At 35.6% G+C, this 15,242-nt stretch overlaps 2 protein-coding genes across 4 annotated transcripts; both read right to left on the reverse strand.

Annotated features, from left to right (window-relative positions):
* Positions 1–29: 29 nt before the first annotated feature.
* On the reverse strand, positions 30–9,826 carry LOC123889514 (ATPase 10, plasma membrane-type). 3 transcript variants are annotated; one of them, XM_045938874.1, is made up of 22 exons: positions 9,367–9,826; positions 9,191–9,262; positions 8,972–9,091; positions 8,789–8,887; positions 8,571–8,708; positions 8,334–8,468; positions 8,031–8,210; positions 7,544–7,750; positions 7,269–7,388; positions 6,401–6,520; positions 6,169–6,291; positions 5,876–5,980; positions 5,491–5,635; positions 5,005–5,166; positions 4,360–4,598; positions 3,967–3,999; positions 3,757–3,838; positions 1,743–1,903; positions 1,471–1,644; positions 1,164–1,346; positions 895–1,064; positions 30–527 (listed from the first exon to the last, which is right to left on the reverse strand). In XM_045938874.1, exons 2-22 carry the CDS (start codon positions 9,254–9,256, stop codon positions 431–433), a joined length of 2,859 nt encoding a protein of 952 aa, XP_045794830.1. In that variant the 5' UTR covers positions 9,257–9,262; positions 9,367–9,826; the 3' UTR covers positions 30–430. The 3 variants fall into 3 exon arrangements, with proteins under 3 accessions (XP_045794830.1, XP_045794831.1, XP_045794832.1); XM_045938875.1 differs by having other exon boundaries at positions 9,191–9,258; positions 9,367–9,582; XM_045938876.1 differs by lacking the exons at positions 9,191–9,262; positions 9,367–9,826 and having other exon boundaries at positions 58–527; positions 8,968–9,086.
* A 739-nt stretch (positions 9,827–10,565) lies between these two features.
* Positions 10,566–12,179, reverse strand: LOC123889516 (probable RNA-binding protein ARP1). The gene is made up of 3 exons (XM_045938878.1): positions 11,374–12,179; positions 11,108–11,267; positions 10,566–10,933 (listed from the first exon to the last, which is right to left on the reverse strand). Exons 1-3 carry the CDS (start codon positions 11,899–11,901, stop codon positions 10,878–10,880), a joined length of 744 nt encoding a protein of 247 aa, XP_045794834.1. The 5' UTR covers positions 11,902–12,179; the 3' UTR covers positions 10,566–10,877.
* Positions 12,180–15,242: the final 3,063 nt, after the last annotated feature.

Below are 15,242 nucleotides of genomic sequence, written 5' to 3' on the forward strand. Positions count from 1 at the left end.
ATTTCTAAACTATAATTAAAATAGAACCGGTAACAAAGGTATTTTATTCAAGTATCAGGTTTTGAACTTGTGACGTGTTTTTCTATTGAAGTGTCAAATTGTAAATACAGAGTGACAGTTCAACAGTCCTCATAACTATTACATATATATTTCCCCAAGAAAAACTACTGCATGCTCTCATTAACAGAGGTGCTTTATCATTCCATAACACAATGCTCTCAACAAGAAGAGTTTATCATTCTGAATTTCCATCAGTAACCCTCATACCAAAATGAAAATATTGGTGTCCAAAGAATGAGAAAAGGCGCGAGAAGGAATAACGTCTAGTACTACACTATAGTGGAATCTCCATCTTTTGGCATCATATAAAATTGAACACATTGACCAATTACTTCAATCTTAAATTCACTTAAATAGGTCCATGGTGGCATCAGACCGTGTGAGCTGATTGGATCGCCTTCAGGTCTAAATTTTTCAGTCTCAAAACAGACTCTACATGTCCTCTGAGTGTGTGCAACTCCCCCAGCCTGCAATGGATTTTAGAATTTAAATTAGAAAAATGCTTGGGGTACCAGTACCTCCAATTTTTAACCAATAACAACTTTGTTTATGGAGAAGGACTTGCCAAGTAATAGTGTTGGCTAAATATTAGAGATCATTGAAGAGACGGTTAAGAAGATGATAACTAATGAGCCAAAATTAAGTCTACGGTGCACAATTAAGGTAGTGTTGTACTATGAACAAGTTTGTTTTTTACCACTGAATCAATAAGTTTCGTCATATCTCACTTGATCAAATGGTGGGACTTATTAATCCAATGGTAAAAACAAACTTGTGTATGATACAACACTATCTCATTTATGAATGATAGAACTAGCCCAAAACTAAATGTACCTGGCTATTTCAGCACGTCGTCTGGCCTGCTCAGCTATTAGAGAAGACCGCCTTCCACTGACCTCCAAGCCCGAGGACATCTGATTTAGTCCTTGCAGACTTCCCTGTGAAAGAACCCACTTTGCTGCCCTATCTTTCGTCCCATAGTCTTTCTTAGATGTAAAAGCAGTCTGTAGAAATACACAAATCAATAAACATTACACAACTTGCAGGGGCTTATCTTATTGGGAAAAAATTATAAGGTCAAAATGGAAGAATTATTTATTGACCTTTCTGTCAAATAGGAGATTCCAAGCTTCTCCGCTCAAGGCATAGCGCACTGTGAACTTAATGATGTCCAAGGGTACATAGAATATTAAACTAAATAACCATATAACACCAGCCCATTCCCATCCAATCCCTTGAATTTCAGCAAAACTGATATTTGCATAGACTGCAATTAAGGTGGCCACCTGATCCATATAAACCAATCCATTATTCAATGACGACAAATATTCTGAATTTCCTAATTGGATTCACTTAATGGACATATTAAAGCACTTTGTAGGAGCTAGCTACATATATTTATAACCGTACCAGTTGAGCTATTACAAAGGCACAAATCAATAAAGTTCCAGGTCTCTCTAGAAATGACCAACCACGGCTACGAGTAACAAAAATTAGAGCCTGGCTAATGATGCTAACTTGGAGATATACAGCCGACGAAACTTTCTCACTCTCACTGGATAGAGAGGTTACATGGAAGTAGGTCTGCAACAACACATTATTTAGCTTAAAGAAGTTGGTCAAATGAAATCAAATTTTCATTTGAGGGTTGAAAATAAATAGAGAAACATATAGTATTGTACCTCAAAGAAAGTGGTCTCAACTACTGCCCAGTAGAACAGGACAGTAACCAAAGCAAGGTAAGTGCCAATCACTACTCCTGTTGCAAATATCTCAGGCAGTTTCCAACTGTCAGGTGTTGGGGACGGCTTTACTCTGTCTTTAGCTATGGTCATGATAGTACCTAATTAAAAACGATTACATATCAGTGTATCAATAATTTGTTGCCTAATCGTTTTTATGTCCATGATTTGTTATATCTTCTAGTCTGTAAACAGTTCTGATATTCCTTTGTTACTTAAATGTAGGGATCAAAACAAAACTGTTTCTGTTAAAAACTACTGCGAAATATTTATTTCCTATAGTAAAGTAGAGATAACTAAATTTTAAAATAAGGAAAGTCACTTGTAATATTATTAGACCTCTTATTACAGAACAATATAAGAAGAGAGTGCAAAAATAACTATAGCAGTTCTTTATGGATTTATGTTTTATTTATTCTTAATTGTATCAGGTATGTGTAATTATATTTAAGAGTAAATAAGGAATACCAAGGGAAAATGGGTTATTAGGATGTAATTGAGTGGTTATTGGAAGGGAGAGACCAAACTCTCTAATTCTTGGTAGAGAACCATTGTAACCAGTCTGATGTATCCACTTTGGCAATTCTTTTATTATGTGTAATTCTATTTCATGTTGTAATCCTGCCCTATTATCAATAAAAGTCAGCTTCCTTTATTAAATTATATTCTATTTCGTGCCAGTTCTAACACTGGTACTAGAGCAGTAAGATCTTCGGGATTAGATGTTTTCAATGTGAGGCGTTGAGTCGCATATGGCGATTCTGGAATCTGGAACATGGGACTGAGGGGCTGTTATCCATGAGGGAAAATGTGGAAAAAAAAGCCTTGAACAAGAGAGGATGGAGCGGTTGGAAACTAGAAGGCCATTTGAAGGAACTGATGGAGACGGTGTGACACAAACTACAATTCGTCCTAATCAGAATGACAATTCTGGTGAAGGAAGACAAGCAAACAATGAAGGTGGTGTTCGAGGTCATAGAGAAAGGAAAGGAGAAAGTGACTATGGGATAGTTATTGAGTTGTTATGGGAGGGAGAGACCAAGCTCTCGAGTTTTTGGATGGTAGATAAAGACTCTCGAATTTCTTGGACAAGAACTTCCTTGTAACAATAGACAATATTTTTTCTTTTTTCCTTGGTTTATGTGTGAATTTATGCATTCTCCAGCGTGTGTGATTCTGTTTCTGTTGTAAAATATTCTACCATCAATAAAAGTTAGTTTCTACAATTAAATTGTATTTCGGTACCAGTTTCTAACAAATACCTAGAATTTTCTATTTTTGGTTATGGCATCCTCATGTTAGTTTCCACATCAACTGATTTGCAGTAGTCAAGACTCGAGTTATAGGGAACTCGCTGACTTAACCACCAGATCAATGCCTTTGGTTGCGATATCTAAGATTTTGTGTCTACCGACTATAGTTAAACTAGTATTTTACATCAAACATCCTGGTTATTTCTGATCAATTGTAGTCAGTCTAACTTACATTCCATTTGTGAAATAAACAATTTCACAACTTGACTTGTGACCTTCAAGTCATATGGCAACAACTACAACAGTTGCACCAAAGTTCCCTTTCCGATGTTAGAATTTTATATCTTAGCAAAATTTACTCCACTGGGCAGGTCAGTCCTCTTGGGTTATAAAGCTTGAGATTTTATATCCATTGGGTTGCTAGATTCATATATCTTTGGCAAAATTTACTCTTTTATGAACATACAATATACAGTGGAGATGTTCTAAAAACCAACGGGAAAATAGGAGAAATTCTGCATAACTTTGAAATGCGTATAATCTTCACTTTTATATTGTCATAAAGTCACAAAACCGTTGAGTATATAGTTTTCATCGACCATTTAGGTATGTATTTACAGAAGAAAAGGAAAATAGAAGACAATTTTCAGGGTTTATGTCTGTACTCCCAGGAATTGAAAAAATTATCTGTGATGTATTACCATCATTTAGGATTGCAATGATCAGGACCATGAAGGGTGGAAAATCATACTCCCAGATTAATGCTAGGAGCACAAAACCAAGCTGCAAGAGGGCATAGTTTGACAAGTTATATGTAAGTACACAGGGACTTATATTCAGTTCAAGTTTAAGATTATGTGAAACAAAGCATGGAAAATAACATTGAAATAGGAAATAGGAACTTATCTCACCACTATCCTTATGGTGATGGAGACTGCATATATCTGCAGTCATGACAACTGTCAAATGTATTTCAAATAAATAATAATAAAATCATGAAAGACTGGTAATTGAGCTATTACTGAGCATTTATAATGACTGGTGGCCTGAACAATATATTTACCTTTATGATGCTATTTTCTGCGAGTCATGCTTTGATGTTCAGGCTATTTAATATAGAGGAGTGCTAGGAACACTCACTCTTTAATTGGGGGAAACTCGTGTGAGTCTCACCACTTTATGTGCGACATATTTCCAACGTGAGAGACCCATATTAATTTCAACAAATTAAAGAGTGAGTGTTCCTAGCAAGATAGATTTCTTATATGATAATATAGAGGAAAAGAAGAGTTTGCATACTCAACTGTATAATTTTTCATCCTTTGAAATATAGCTCGGCTAGTTAACACAGCGCTAATAATAACACTTAACCCAGGCTCGGTCAAGACTATATCAGCAGCATTTCTTGCAGCATCTGTAGCATCTGACACAGCTATTCCAATATCCGCTTTCTTCAATGCTGGGGCATCATTTACTCCATCTCCAGTCATTCCAACAACATGTTGCTTTTCTTGTAAAATCTTGACTATTTCATATTTGTGTTCTGAAAGTATGCATCGATAAACTAATCATTAAACAGATTCGGTGAATTAGAAGAATTTAGGCAGATGATCACTTCTTATTTGGATGGAAAATATGAAATCATTCTGACTATGGATAAACCGTTAAATTATCCATATTATCTGGAATTATAGGTTATTGGAATCTGAAAGATGGAACAAAGATCAATTGCACAAGATTTTTTGCTGAGAGGACATAATTTTGACCATCTAGTTCATGAATGGTGTATCATTCTCTTTATTGTTTGCTGGGATGGTGAGGTATAAGTCTCTTTATTTGTTTACTTTATGTTTGTAGTTATTTATTATTCTGACATAATGGAAATGATAGGAAAGAAAAGAGTGAAATATATGATCTGAATGAAAAAACACAATATCAAAATAAAATACCAGGAAATACACCAGCAAATCCATCTGCCTTTTCAATGAGTTCGTCTACTGGGAGAGCTTCATTCGCATCTTTGTTGCGACCCAACAAAGATGAAGAAGGGTACATATTTGTCCCCATGCCTAGTCTTCTGCCTGTCTCCTTTGCAATAGCCAACTGATCCCCTGCATTGCCATGTAAACTGGCTCATCAAGACTTCAACATTTCAAATGAGCATATGTAAACAAAATTAGCAGACATAGTATTGTTTAACCACTTCATTGGAAAATATGCATTATTTTGTGTGTTGTAGACAAGGTTCCAACAGAGAGAAAATTGTAAAATTAAGTCGTCATGCTATCAATCACGACTTGCATATTCACTAGGAAATGAAACAAAGGAAAAACTATTCAACAAATTCTAGAAATAAAACATTTTATTTTATGCATAAAAAGTAACAAGTGACTAAACTTCAGTCTTATGTCCTATCATTGGATTTTCATTATTACCTGTAATCATCTTAACACAAACTCCAAGGTTAAGTGCTCTTCGGATGGTCTCAGCACTATCGTGTCTCGGTGGATCAAACAAAGGCAATAAACCACAAAAAGTCCACGGACTTCCAAGGCTATCCTTGGATTTTTCAGGAACTTCCTGAAAGAGTTATAACCTATCTAGGTAAGACATATTAATAATCAATGTTTTATCTACTTGCGCTAAAAATTAACGTTGACTTAGAGAATTTGCCACCATCTCATGAGGGGTGAAAGCAAATGAATGGTTTTCTATCAAACATTCTAATTTTTATGTAAGTTATGACTGCGTCTTCTAGTTTGGAAACTTCTATCTTTTTAGCAGGAAAGGAAAAGACAGCAGGATAACAGTCTGCTATACCTGAAAAGCAACCGCAAGAGATCGCAATCCCCTTGCAGCAAAGTTGTCTATGATTGCATGCACTTTTCCGGCAATTATGTCTTTCTCTTGGCACATATTTAGAATCTGATATTCAGGAAAAAAAAACATTTCAGCCATACTACACCAAGATAAAAAAAGTTATTATATGAAAGAAATTAAAGAAAAAGAAAATGACGGTGAAATAAGATTAACATTTCAAATTTGTTAATTCAAAAGATTTTTTTTCATTTGAAAAGGGCTCCTCTGAGAAAACGGTGCTTTAGATTTGATACCTGTTCTGGAGCTCCTTTGCTGGCCCTGTAAAAGTTGCCATCAGAATCAATGTATGTTAATGCTGTACGTTTGTCTACGGGATTGAATGGTAGAAAATGAACTTCAGTGATGTTTGCACGAGCCTGCATAGTAAAAGGGAAAATTACTTTTCTTTCATTAATATGCCATTGCTTCCATATTGTAAAGGAGTGTTGGGAAAACCATTGTAGCACATGTTTCTTTACACTCTACCTCCTTTGGATCAGCTAGCATATTAACAATGGCAGCATCAATGGCATCCTGATTTTCCAATCTAGCTGCCCTAGCTGCTAGTAGAACAATCATATCTTTGTCCATATTGTTGTTAAAGACCTGTTTCGCAAGTAAAACACTTCTCAGAAGTACTCTGAAGAATAAATCATCTAGAACACTAAAAAAACAGATCATCAGTTTAACACTCTTATGGATATAAATGTATTAAACCTTTCACACGCCTCCACCTAATAACTTAGGCTAGTAGGAAAGTTGGTTGATGACAAACGGTGCATCTCTATTTCTATAGTGATGCTCCTATGTATCATTTTTATTTTTATTAAAAAATAAAAGAAATAGTGTTAGAATATGTTAGAATATAAAGCTTAAACTGCTTCAAAAAATCAGCAGCATAAACTCTCCAAACATGATTTAACATGGAATTTAAGTAGTTATTTTAATGACGATCAAGTTGCTAATTGCATGCTTTTAAACGACTCATGGGGACCGCTGAGGAGTGGTACTCACCACAAATTTATTGAGTCCTATCTTCCTAGCTGATGATTTAGACACTAGGTCCTCATAAACCACATGGAACTATAAGGGTATGTTTGAATTCATAAAATAAATCATCAAAAGGATAGCTTATTTGTATTTTTTTTTCTTGTTTCAAAATCTTTATACATAAAAATGTAAAAACAAATGTTTTCATTGTTTAAACTTCAGAAACAGTCAACAAAATTAAAATAATGATAATTTTGTATTTAAAACTGAACACAAAAATTGAAAACATAAATCAGACAGGCCATAAATGTTTTCATTAACAATATAGATAGTGTATTTTCATATGTAGTTTTCAAGTATCTACCTCTATAAGATTTTGATCAACACTCAGGCGATTTAGCGTAAGAGTACCCGTTTTGTCACTGCATAGGACATCCATGCCTGCCATTTCTTCAATTGCTGTCATTCTTTTTGTAATAGCTCCCTTAAGAATGAAATCAATAAAAATAAAGAAAAAGCAAAGTCAGCTGTGCAAACATCTGCTGTAATGCTGTATGTGCCCCTATACCCTATGTGATAAATAACTATTAAGAGCAATACAGAATTTGCCAAACTTAAATTAACTAAAAATTTGCACACCTGCTGAGAAAGGCGATGGGATCCAATGGCAAGCGTTACAGATAATACTGTTGGCATAGCAATGGGAATTCCTCCAATCAGGAGAACAAGAAGGTTGTTGATTCCATCCCTGTATGATCGGTGCTCCACGGGGAACATTACAATTATTTCAAGAATCATCCCTATAGCTATAGAGAAAATGCAGAAGTTACCAATTGAGGTAAGAACCTACAGAGAAGGGAACAATTAGATGACAGTTAAATATTTGAGTGGTGAATCAAAACATTAGCAAAACTAATTTTATATTCAAGTGAGTTTCCATATATAATAAATGATTTAATCTTCCTTTCAACTTTGAGGACAAAGTATATAGTTCCTTACTCCTTTGTGCCAGTTTCTGTCATAAGTAAATAAAGCCGGGAAATTATATTGCAATACCCTTTGTAAACATCTTGGCTTGGTTATTTTTCTTATCAATGATTTTATGTTGAAAGTTTACGAGATTTACCTTCTGAAAGTGTCCAACAACTTCGGTACTGTCAACCAAGTGTGCTGCTTTTCCAAAAAAGGAATGAACCCCTGTTGCTATCACTACGGCTTCAATCTCTCCGTGTTTGCATGTGGAGCCTGAAAAGACCTCATCACCAGTTTTTTTTGTGACAGGTAGGGACTCTCCAGTAAGGGCTGACTGCATGAAACAAAACCAGGACATCATATGAACTCCATCCCGATTCTTGATCAGTTATATGCAATGAGGAAAAAACTTGTAACACAAGATTTCTTTATTTCAGTTTAACAAATTAAGACTTGCCTGGTCAATTTTGAGAGGGTCTCCTTCGAGCAAACGAGCATCGGCTGGAATGATATCTCCCAGCTTTATGCTTATTATATCACCAGGTACTAAAATAGCTGCATCATCTTCTTGCCACTGGCCATCTCTTAGAACCTGAACGATTAGATTCACTCATTAATGGTATATATATGCAAGGGAGGAACCATAATCAAGTTCATATATTCCCCAAAAAAAAACTCTCAAGAAGAAGCTGACCTTTGTTCTAGGAGCTAAGCGAGCCATCAATGCTGCTGCAGCAGTACCAGCATTATTTTCTTCTATAAAACTAATTGTTGAGTTTATTACCAGCAAGCATACAATCCCTACAAAGTCTTGCCAATCAGGACCCTCCCCCTGAAAATACCTCTCCAAATAAGGTTCAAGAAGTGGAAATTGAAATTAGATAAATGTGGGAGATTAAGTTTTGTACTGACTCCGCCATTGGCAAGGACAATTGCCATCAGTGCCGCTGCTTCCATAACCCATGAAAGAGGATTCCACATAAAACTAAGAAATTTCAATATTTTATTCTCCTGCATATATATTAACAGTTGAGGATGGAGTTATGGTTAGAATTGAAGAAGATATTAAGGAGAAGGAGAAGTGGTCTTACTTACTTTCCTCTCTTCAAGTTTGTTTGGGCCAAATATGTGAAGTCGGGCTTCAGCATCATCGGATGAAAGTCCTCTCGGTGATGTTTTCAACTGTTCAAATACTTGCTCTAGTGGTATGCGCTCCTGAATCAATCACCAACATAATGAAATGTTAATGTAAAGAATACTGAGTGAAGTTGAAAATGCAATAACAAGCTAGTTAGTTAGGGATGGTGAACCTACCAAATCAATTCCCTCGCGGTTGAAATTATCGGGATCAAGCAAAGGTTTATCGAGTTCCTCCGCCATAGCTAGCTACAAAGGTTGTTGTTAGTACGTATTATGCATTGTAAATAAGTGGTAATTGCGGTAAGTGAAAAGTTTAGTTGAGTAATGATGACAATATATATACATCTTACCAAAGAAAGAAATAGTTAGTTAGTATGAGAAGAGATGAGAAGCAAGGAAAGGAAGGGGTTTGGAGTAGAGTAGAGTGAGTGAGAGTGATGAATGAGAAGGTGAGAGGATTGATGGATGATAAAGAAGAATAAAAATGTTAGTTAGTTAGTTAGTTAGGTCCATTGACTGTTTGTTACTTTGTTAGGAGTAGTATTATGAATGTGTGGTGGTTGTAACATCCATCCATCCATCCATTTCCTATGCAATAAAAATGTTTGTTTGTTGAGTGGCGGCGCCACACCTTCCAACATATTTGATTTTGCACTCAACTACCTTCAGTCAACTAACTACCTTTCTAAATTTCCCTCTCGTCAATCTAACCTTCTTCTCATGCACTCAACTTAATTCTGCTACCAGTATTGCCAAATTCAATTCATTTCTTACCAAGGACTTCATTTATCATTTTTCTTCGATTAAATTTTCTTATCATCTCTATAAAATTTTCAAGTTTTATTTTTCGACTTAAATGAGCTAATAATAAAAAATATTTTATTCTTGTCATTCTCTTCAAATCATTTTGTATGATGACTTTAGGGGGGCGGGCTTCTTTGCCTCGGTTGATTCGTTAATTGTATTCCTCTATATTAAAAAAATTATTTATTTATTAGTAAGTTAAATATTGTTGATTTATTACCCAAAAATAATTTAATATTTTTGAATTTATGATTTAGAGGATTTTAAATCCAAAATCTCTAAATTTCATTCTTGCAAATCCCAAAATCACCATGGAAGTTAGGGAAGGTTAAACTAGTATTCAATTTTCGCACTTAATTGATTTCCTAGCTTGGATCCATATTTACACAGGCTTCCAATCAATAATAATAAAAATTACATATGATGTGATAGTCACATAAGCATTATACACGGTTCCATATCATCTAATGAGTGTCACCTCATCAAAATTGAACGACAAAATAAAAGGGATTAAATATTTATATTCTTGAAAATGGGAGGATCAAAATTACAAGAAAAAAATTCGGAAAGAAAAATCTTAAATTTAGAAAAATAGAGAGAAAAAAAATACATGTTTAAGCCCTTAAATTTAATAACTATTTGAAATGTGAATAAAAATAAATTAAAAAAATAATCTCTTACGACAATGTGAATAAAAATAAATTAAAAAAAGAAAAAGAAGTTTAAATTTAGTTAGGCTGAAGACTTGAAGTGAACAAAAGTAAGTAACCATGACTAGACAATGAGTAATTGAAGATACACATGACATGGTCATATTGTTCTTTTCTTGTACTGAAACAGTTTACAGCTCACGCTGAGATGTTAGATAGAGAAAGAAAATGAAAGAATCTCATGAAAGAAACACCTAAGATTATTATTAATTAATTAATTAAGGATTAAAAATGAAAGAAAATACATGTAAAAATAAAAAATAAAGAATCCAAAAGCAGAGGCACAACAGATGAGATAATAATCCTGCTGCGTCCATTTCCTCTTCTGTTATTATTTGATGTGCCAACTAAGCTCTTCTCAGACCACTACTCTTTTGAAGCATTTCACCGGTGCCAACTGGACCTATCAATATATAAAATTAAATGAGTAAACAAACAAAGTTTTATGGTGAATGACATGTAGTTCGACTCATAGAGACAAAACTATTTATGTCATATCTGTAGTCAATGTGAGACTTCCTTCTAACACTAATTAGACAAAGTTGTGAAGAGAGAGATATGGCACACAATCACATACATGTAGTAGGAGTAGGAGTGATGGAAGGGGCATAATGGTGGTAGATTTGAGGTGCAGGGACACCCATAGCCTCGGTTCTGTAGAGAGGGTGGTACATGACTGGCATCGCACCCACCCTTGGATACACGTAGCTCCCACCGCTTCCATAGCTCAGCAGCTTCTGCACGAGCCGTAAGTCTCCATTAAATCAATCATCAAATACTACTAAATTTGTTATTGAATTGGGATTAATTAATATATGCAACTGTGTAATTAAATTTAGCTACCTGATTGTAATGGAAACCGTAGTTATAATTGTAATTCATCATATGAGGATCTGTTCCAATGTAGAATGGAAGGGTGTGAGCGTGTTGATGATGGAATGGGGTAGGCATTGTGGGTGTGGCCACCGGATAATACCACTGCACCTGGCTGCTTGGAGGAGAAGAAGGTGGAGTAGTAGCAGTGGGAGAAGAAGAAGACTTTGTCCTTGGGCGGCGAGCACCAAGAGATGCGATGTTGCAGTTGGCTCGGCGACCATTGATGATGAGAGTTGGTTCCTGGCAAGCCTTGTTAGCCGCCTCAGGTTCCTTGAACGTAACAAATCCGTAGCCTTTGGATCTGCCGGTAAGCTTATCAGAAATGATGACAGCTTCAAGGATGTCTCCGTACTTTTGAAAGTGTTCTCTGAGAGTGTCTTTGGGAGTCTCCCAGGCAAGTCCTCCAACGAACACTTTGGTCAGCGTTGTGTCCCCAAACTGTGAATGTGATGATGAATAATATCCTCCATTGTTGCTGCTGCTGCTGCTGCTCATATTCGTTTGTTCCTAATTCCTTTAATTACCTTACTGATTAATATTGTTGAGCAAATGAGCAATGCAACTCAAATTAGCAATGAGGGGATGTGTGTGTGTGTGTTTTGATGAATGAACGAGAGAGAATGATGATGAGCACGATCACTCAGTTACTCACTCACTCAATCAATGTACTTGGGTGCACGTTACTTGCTACTTATCTGACTCACTCTCTCTGTTTTCATTTCAAAGACAGAGTAATATGATGGTTGGTATATTTTATAACTAAAGAGTGGCTGGCAATGGGTTAAAAGGAAATTAATAATAATTAATAGGAAGTAGGAGGAAATGACAGAAGAGAGAGAGAGAGAGAGAGAGAGAGAGAGAGAGAGAGAGAGACCCAAACTAAACGGGACAGATAGGAAGACAGATAGATTTTGATTAAGCATTAGCCGTCATCAACGTGATCCAGCCAGCGTTCTCACTCTCGCTCATCATCCCATCCAGCTAGCTGTACTAAACACTCCCCCTGTTTTGGCCCTACTCTTCTTTTTTTCCTTTTTTAATTACAAGAGGGTATGTATGTATGTATACACTCCCAATATATCCTAGAAAAAATAACAACTAATTTAAGTAGAACACTCCTCATAAACAATCATACTAAGTTCACCATCACACTCCATATTTGCTCCACATCCCTACAAAAATTTACTACTTCTCCATACAAGTCACATATTTGAACCGTAAAAGTCTTATAAATTCTGAATATGAGTACGCCCATCTATTTTCCTACCATCGTCTATGTGAGCGTTGTAACCACCAATTGATTTATCGAAATCCTTGATGTTTAGAAACCTGATTTTTGTTGGAGATGATTTGTGTAATTGGGATTGTGAAATCAAAGAATGAAGATAGAAGAAAAGAGTAAATGCATTGAATTGATAAAATTCTATTTTACCATGACTTATATACTTGTTACTTGGATAACAAGTAACTGACTCAAGTCTAACTAACTATAGCTAACAAACTAACTAATTATAGTTACCAACTATAAACTAACTGTACAAACGTGTGGTTGTTCAACATATACTCCCCCCTCAAGTTTGCCATTGACAAACATCTTGTTGAACACTCTGTCAATTCACTTAGTTTGCTATTGCCATTACTGTTTCCAATCTTGCAACTGGTGTCAAGCTTTCCAATTGAAATTTTTCACACTGTGGACAAATGATCCACACTTTGCTTTAGCACTTATCGCGACACCTAATCTACAAAATATTTCCTTGAAATCAATGTCAGACTTTTGTCCTCTGGCCACATCTCTTGCCTTGTGTTTTGCAATTGAGCCATCAGGTAAATGCTTCACTTTATACACCCATTTCACTGTTATTGGCTTCTTGTTAGCAAGTAATGACTTTAACTTCCATGTATTATTTCTTTCACTGGATTGGATTTCATATTCCATAGCTTTTCTCCACACACGTGACTTTGTTGCTCTTTCTGCTCTTCTAACTTGAGCTTCATCATGTGCTACTATTGGTTCACTTGTTGCAGTAGCTGGTGGACTTACTTTATCTTCAAAAATCAGTGGTAAGGCATGTTCTAACATTGTACTTGCAGCTTCCCAATTTCATTGCTCTTTTTCACTGATTGTCACATATCAGCACTTCATCTTTAGTTTTCATGGGATACACCCACATCATTTTATTGAATTCATCAACAAATGATACAAAGTATCTATTTCCTCCTAATGATTCAGTATCAAAAGGACCACATACATCAGAATGAATAACTTGTAGTGCTACACTAGCTCTATTAGGCATATCAGACACAAATGAATACACTTCATAGATTTCATTTATGATATTAATTTTAGGCGAGCCAATCACCAATCCCTTAGAATTTAAATCACTCAGGCTTCTAAAATTCAAGTGACCATACCTTTTGTGCCATAATGCTTCAACATCTTCACTCAATGTGGTGGACAAGCACATCATAGCATCAATTGTAATGTTGCATTTATAGGTGGTGTTCTTTGACAAATTGGATTTGAGCACTAAATCCTTCTTTGCATCAAACAATTTCATTGAATCACCTTCAATGGTTACTTAGAACCCTTTCTCCACCAATTGATCTAAACTCATCAAATTACAACTCATCTCTAGTACATACAACACCTCTTCAATTATCACTTCTGATCACAATGTTACCAGTACCTTGTGCTGCAAGTTTTCTGCTGTCAGCCAACCTTATGCTTGTTTTCTTGCTTGCATTAAAGTTGGTTAACCATTCTCGATGTGCAGTTATATGATTAGAACATCCTGTGTCCAAATACCATCCTTCTTGCTTACCAAATTCATCGTTTGAGGTAGCCATCATTATCTTCACTTCATCACCATCATTTCTTTTTCTTGCACTGCACAAGCCTCATCACTGTTCTTCTTTTTCTTACCCTTTGTATTCTGGCCTTCACCAAACCAGCATTCATTGTCATAGTGGCCTAATTTCTCACAGTTATAGCACTTTACATTCTTCTTGCTAATTTCTTTGAATTCTTGGAATTGACAGAACCTCATCCTCCTTTATATGAGGATTCAGCTTTATCACTTCCTTTTTCTTGGCTCTCTTTATTCTTATTCTTTGACCATTGTTTTTTGCCACCATCATTCTTTTTCTTTGAATGTGCAAACAATGCTTGGTCTGTTTCTTTTCCACACTTCTTTCACTAAATCGCAATTCTTTTGCTTGAGGTGTGCTTAACAATTATGCTGGTGTCATAGTTGTTATATCTTTTGTCTCTTCTACAGTGCAAACTATGTAATCAAACTTGGGGGTAAAGATCTTAGAATCTTTTCATAGAATTGTTGGTCAGAAATTACCTCACTATTTTGTGCCATAGAGTTTGTAATCACTCTAACTATGTTGAAGAATTCTTCAATTTTCTCTTGATCTTCCATCTCCACATGCTCATACTGTCTTCTCAAGGCTTAAGCTTCACTTTCTTCACCTTTTGACCACTAGTGTGACACCTCTCTAATGTGTCTCAGACCTCTTTTGCAGTTGTGCAAATTGAGATCTTGTCAAAATTTATCTCATCAACACTTTGATGAATGATATAAATTGTCTTACAATCTTTCTTCTTGTTGTCTCTATATGCTGTTTTTTGTGCTTCAGTTCCTTCATCACCAACGACTGCATAGCCGTTTTGAATCACATCTGACACTTCTTGAAAACCAAAGATTGCTTGCATCTGAATATTCCATCGATCTCAATTATCGCCCTTCAATTTTGGTAACTGTGTTGGAATGTTCTGATTCATCATGAACTATTCAACACCACGTGCAGCAGGATCATAAACTGGA

The sequence above is a fragment of the Trifolium pratense genome, linkage group LG6 (genome assembly GCF_020283565.1).
Source record: "Trifolium pratense cultivar HEN17-A07 linkage group LG6, ARS_RC_1.1, whole genome shotgun sequence".
Lineage (NCBI taxonomy): Eukaryota > Viridiplantae > Streptophyta > Magnoliopsida > Fabales > Fabaceae > Trifolium > Trifolium pratense.

Coding starts and splice junctions, on each gene's coding strand:
- LOC123889514 (XM_045938874.1), bottom strand. CDS start 9,256: ATGGCGGAGGAACTCGATAAACCTTTGCTTGATCCCGATAATTTCAAC. Junction 8,211..8,333: donor ACCCTCTCAAAATTGACCAG/GCAAGTCTTAAT, acceptor TGTTTCATGCAG/TCAGCCCTTACTGGAGAGTC. Junction 6,292..6,400: donor TGCTAGCTGATCCAAAGGAG/GTAGAGTGTAAA, acceptor TTTACTATGCAG/GCTCGTGCAAACATCACTGA.
- LOC123889516 (XM_045938878.1), bottom strand. CDS start 11,901: ATGAGCAGCAGCAGCAGCAGCAACAATGGAGGATATTATTCATCATCA. Junction 11,268..11,373: donor ACGGTTTCCATTACAATCAG/GTAGCTAAATTT, acceptor CGGCTCGTGCAG/AAGCTGCTGAGCTATGGAAG. Junction 10,934..11,107: donor CACTCCTACTCCTACTACAT/GTATGTGATTGT, acceptor ATATATTGATAG/GTCCAGTTGGCACCGGTGAA.